This window comes from Podarcis vaucheri (assembly GCF_965113315.1).
Source record: "Podarcis vaucheri genome assembly, chromosome: 14".
NCBI lineage: Eukaryota > Metazoa > Chordata > Lepidosauria > Squamata > Lacertidae > Podarcis > Podarcis vaucheri.
The window spans coordinates 42,123,474-42,128,274 of record NC_138752.1 but is presented as its reverse complement, the minus strand read 5'-3'; the positions used below and the strand labels follow the sequence as shown (position 1 = coordinate 42,128,274).

General features: G+C 48.2%; 1 protein-coding gene across 2 annotated transcripts; it reads right to left on the bottom strand.

Moving 5' to 3' along the window:
• Positions 1 to 213: 213 nt before the first annotated feature.
• MCHR1 (melanin concentrating hormone receptor 1) lies at positions 214 to 4,497 on the bottom strand. 2 transcript variants are annotated; one of them, XM_082199515.1, is made up of 3 exons: positions 4,395 to 4,497; positions 3,862 to 4,286; positions 214 to 1,742 (listed from the first exon to the last, which is right to left on the bottom strand). In XM_082199515.1, the coding sequence occupies exons 2-3, from the start codon at positions 3,944 to 3,946 to the stop codon at positions 745 to 747; spliced, it is 1,083 nt and encodes a 360-aa protein (XP_082055641.1). In that variant the 5' UTR covers positions 3,947 to 4,286; positions 4,395 to 4,497; the 3' UTR covers positions 214 to 744. The 2 variants fall into 2 exon arrangements, with proteins under 2 accessions (XP_082055641.1, XP_082055642.1); XM_082199516.1 differs by lacking the exon at positions 4,395 to 4,497 and having other exon boundaries at positions 214 to 1,732; positions 3,862 to 3,915.
• Between the last annotated feature and the right edge of the window lie 304 nt (positions 4,498 to 4,801).

Sequence of the window (4,801 nt, the reverse complement as noted above, 5' to 3'; positions counted from 1 at the left end):
TATCGCCAGAAAGGGCTGGGAACGTCCCCTGTCTGAAATGCCGAAGAGCTACTTCTAGTCTGTGGTGACCAGGCCTAGGAAATGTAGTACCTTCCAATGTAGTACCTTCCAGATGTTGGCAAACATGGGAGACCAGGGTTCAAATCCCCACTCAGCCATAAAGCTAACTTTAATAATAATAATAATAATAATAATAATAATAATAATAATAATAATAATAAATGCCACCCATCTGACTGGGCTGCCCCAACCACTCTGGTCAGCTTCCAACAAATTATAAAACCACAGCAAAACATCAAGCAGATGTCTTCTAAAAGTCAGGTAGCTGTTTATTTCCTTGACATCTGATGGGAGGGTGTTCCACTACTGAGAAGGCCTTCTGCCTGGTTCCCTGGAACCTCACTTCTCGCAATGAGGGAACCACTAGAAGGCTCTTGGAGCTGGACCTCAGTGTCCGGGCTGAACGATGAAGGTGGACACGCTCCTTCAGGTATACAAATGCAATGAAACCAACCAACCAAATGAGTGAATGAAAACCCTGATCCTTGTCAGCTCCTTGCCGTGGCTGATGAGAGTTGCAGTCCAACAACATTTGCAGAGCGCCATATTGGCTACTCCTGCTGCAGACCGTACTGAGCTAGATGCATAAGGTGAATGTTCCTCTCTTCTTCCTATCAGCGGACTATCACCAGTCCCTGCGGCTAACTGGTCTAAGAATGGGAACAAGGCCGTAATATTCTCATCCTACCTGGCTGAAACAGAGGCCAAATGCAGCAGAGGCTGCCCAGACTCGCTGGGCTGTCCCCGTGCACTTTTGACCTGGTTCTGGGTCACCTCCTCCCCGGCATCCGCAGGCCGGACGGAGATGACAAGGCGCCTGCGGAAGTTCTGCCCGAGCAAGATGTAGATGAAAGGGTTCAGGCAGCTGTTGGCGTAGCCCAGGCTGATGGCCACATTGTAGGCATAGTAGAAAGCGAGGGTGGGCTGGGGCACAGCCAGCTGGACCAACTGCAGGACGTGGAAAGGGGCCCAGCAGACAAAGAAGGCCAGGCAGATGGCGATGGCTACCCGAGTCACCTTCTTGGTACGGAGCCTGGTGCACCTCTGCCCGGTCAGGGCTTGCGAGGAGCTTGCCATCCTCAGCAAGATCCTTCTGTAGGCCACGGTGATGAGGGCGAAAGGGATGGCAAAAGCCAGGAAGAACTGGTACAGGGTGTACCAGTAGACGTCCCGCTGAGGGTCCGGCAAGCAGATCCCACAGCCCAGCAAGCCTCCGCCCAAGGGAATGAGCCTTGCGTACATCCACACGGGAGTGATGCTGAGGAAGGAAAGAGCCCAAAGGATGCAGATGGCCGAGATGGCTACGGGGGGCTTCCGGAAGCGTGTGGAAGTGAAGGGGTAGACTGTGGCCAGGTAGCGGTCGATGGACATGGCGGTGAGGATGTAGGTGCTGGTGAACTGGCTGTTGGCGTCCAAGGCGGTGATGATGGTGCACATGGTTTCTCCAAAGTGCCAAGCGCCGTTGCCCAGCAGCTGGTGGATGAGGAACGGCATGCCCAGAAGGAAGAGCAAGTCCACCATGGACAGGTTGATGATGAAGATGTCCGGGACGCTGCTGGTGGGGCTGGGTTTCTTGAAGACGGCGCAGATCACCATGCTGTTGCCGATGATGCCCAGCAAGCAGATGATGCCGAACAAGGTGGGCATGATGAAGGTAGAGTAGCTTGCAGGGCTGAGGTCGCCTTCCAACGGGGGAGCGGGGAAGGAGAGGAAAGACAGAATAACTTCAAATGGTGCTCACATGGCTGTCCACAAAGGATAAGGCTATCAATGGAGGCTGTGCTCCACCCTTCACTGTTAGAGGCTGACTACCAGTTGCTGGGGAAGCACAAGCGAGGAGAGGGCTGGTGCACTCAGGTCCTGTTTGCCCATTGCCCACAAGTCCTTAGGCACTGGGACAACAGGCTGCTGTTCAAGGTGGGCCATTGGCTTGATCCAGCAGTCTCTACTTACATTGTAGCATTATTTAATAATTTTATATCCCACCCTTCTTCCCAAAGAAGCCCAGAATGGCAAGCATGTCAATAATAAAACAATACAGCTGCATGCTTCTAGAGACAGTGAAAACCTTTTTAAAATAATGATAACCAACCTATTCCTCTCTTTTTTTTTTAGGCAAAACATTCATTTTTATTACTGAAATTTTGTCCAGCAATGACAATTTTAACTTGTCCCATCTTGACATATCTTTTTAAATTTCAACCTATGTTTTGACATAATTATTTTGGAACAATGTACTGTTCATATTTACTTAACAGTATTTAGTAGATAGTGATTCAAGCAACGGGTGTCAGCTTACATCACAATCTTATATTAAGTTTATATTGAGCTTATCTGGTGCACAGAGGACATTTCAGTTGTTGAAGAGGATTATAAGACCATGTCCACCCTGGGCACCTTTGGGAATTCCTACAAATTCTTCATGAAGTTCACCATGTCCTCCCTGTGGATTATTATTGATAATCAACCTTTTCCTTCAAAACAATGTCAAGGTTGTCCAGAACAGCATCTTTCAGACCATAGAATGTCTGAGTGAACAGGGATGTTTCAAAATTACAACTGAAAGCTGTTAATGAGAGAGACAGGTGCACCTCACCTGGGAGGGCATTCCACAAATGGAATGTCAAGGGACACCTGGGCACACACACCCCACCCACAGTGGCAGCCCCACCAATAGGGCCTCCCCTGCTGATATCAGGGCTCAAGGTGGTTGATCCAAAGGGAGATGCTCTTGTGGTATCAAACAGCTTATGACATACATTTTTTGTGGACTGGGGTCCACTTGGTCAGATGCACAAAGTGTTATCCTCTAGCTTCATTCTGCCTTTGCCCCTCTGTGAATTAAGGGCTATTGCAGGGATGGAGGGGTGGATGTCCTGGACTCCAAGTTCTGTCCTCAGCCATACTGTTTGGGGCTGATGGGAGCTGGAGTCCAATGACATGTGAAGGACTACAGGTTCTCCATCCCTGGTTTACAACAAGCTCCCAGCAAAACAATGTTTTCAAAAGTTGATAAGCACCTTATTGCAGGGAATTTCTTATTTTTGGTCAATAGAATGAAAAAGTATCCAATGTCCCATAAGCCCTCCAGATGTTTTTCTGACTCTGGTGTCCATCAGCCCCAGCCAGCACAGACAGGGAGGATGGGAGTGGTATCCTGGCCACATCTGGAGGGCTACAGGTTCCCTACCCTTGCTAATATCACCTGCCTCCTCTATTGAGCTTTTCTTTGGACATGTCTGGTTTGCACCGAGCCCACTGCACCCATGTGCAGTTACGCTAATCTTGCAAAATATGACTGGAGAGAAGCATCAGAAGGACTCAGAAGGGTGTATATGTTCTTTTTCCATGGAAAAGGCTTCGGAATAGACACATAGCACATCCTCCTTGCCTCTTATTTACCAAAGCGTTTGGAAGAAAACAGCATCATTTATGTTTGTTACAGCGGGAGAAAGAGCATTTCTCGTGGGCATATCAGACCATAACAGTGGTAGAAATGCATGCAGAAGCCTCCAAATTAAAAGAGCTTTGCACACCTAACTCTACATGTTCCTATGCCACACAGTTCCAGAGCTGTGGCTGCCTACATAAATGCATACACTAGTTCCTGCACATAGACACACATAATGTTTAATGTGCAGCTATCACCTGCCCCAATTCCTTTTGCAATAAATCTAATGCACACAGATGTTGGTGGGTCTGACATGGAAAGAGATTCAGATGAGAATCCATATAAAGTTCCCATCGAAAAGAATCCCTTCCTCTTGTCTCAAAATACTACGGCTCCCTCCCCTGACTTACCATTGTGGGAAAAGTTTTGTCCTGTCTTGGAGATATTTGGAGCGCTGTCATTCATGCTCATGGTGTGATTCACGTGGAAATCCATCCTTCAGGGAAGGGAAACGGGATCCCATCAGCAGTCGGAAGATGCCATGCTTTCATTGCTGTTTCATACGGAAGAATGACGGGAGGGAGGCTGGATCCCCAGGAGAGCCTGTAAAACCAACATTCTCCAAGCGATTCTTTTTGTGCAGCTGGAAGCAGCAGTTTCCCTTGTGGAGTGGATGCTCTAAAGCGACTGCAAAGGCAGGGAGCGGTGGCGAAAGCAGACTTTGCTTGCTCTCTGCTCCACCATCAGGACAAAACTGACACCAGAGTAGAAAGAAACAGAGTCTAGAATATCGTCACTGCAACAGCTTTGCAGCATGCAGATGAAAAGGGGGATCCTGGAAGTAGGAGAAATTTGCAGGTTCATTCCCTCTCCTATGGCATTTAAAGCTATATTTACATAGTGACGTTGGCATCAGGGAGGTGGGGAGATGTCTTCGACCAACCTGTATGGCTTTTTCTTGGTTTCCCACCCTTGCAACTAGGTTTGGAAACCAAGCCTTATGAGGAACGGTTGAGAGAGATGAGCATGTTTTCGCCTGGAGAAGACTGAGAGGTGATAAAATAGCCATCTTCAAATATCTGAAGGGTTGTCACATGGAAGCTGGAGCAAGCTTGTTTTTCTGCTGCTCCAGAGCAGAGGACCTGAACCAATGACTTCAAATAACAATGAAGGAGATTCCGATTAAATGTTAGGAAGAACCTTCTGACCTTGAGAGCTGTTTGACAGTGGAGCAGACTGCCTTGGAGCGTGGTGGTTTTTAAAGAGAGGCTGGATGGCCATCTGTCAGAGATTCCTTAGCTGCGATTTCTGCATTGCAGGGGGTTGGACTAGACAACCCTTGGAGATCCC

Excerpts from the sequence above, each read along its gene's own strand:
- MCHR1 (XM_082199515.1), bottom strand. The coding sequence starts at position 3,946 with ATGGATTTCCACGTGAATCACACCATGAGCATGAATGACAGCGCTCCA. Across the intron at positions 1,743-3,861 it reads ACAAAACTTTTCCCACAATG|GCGACCTCAGCCCTGCAAGC; the intron begins GTAAGTCAGGGG and ends CCCCGTTGGAAG.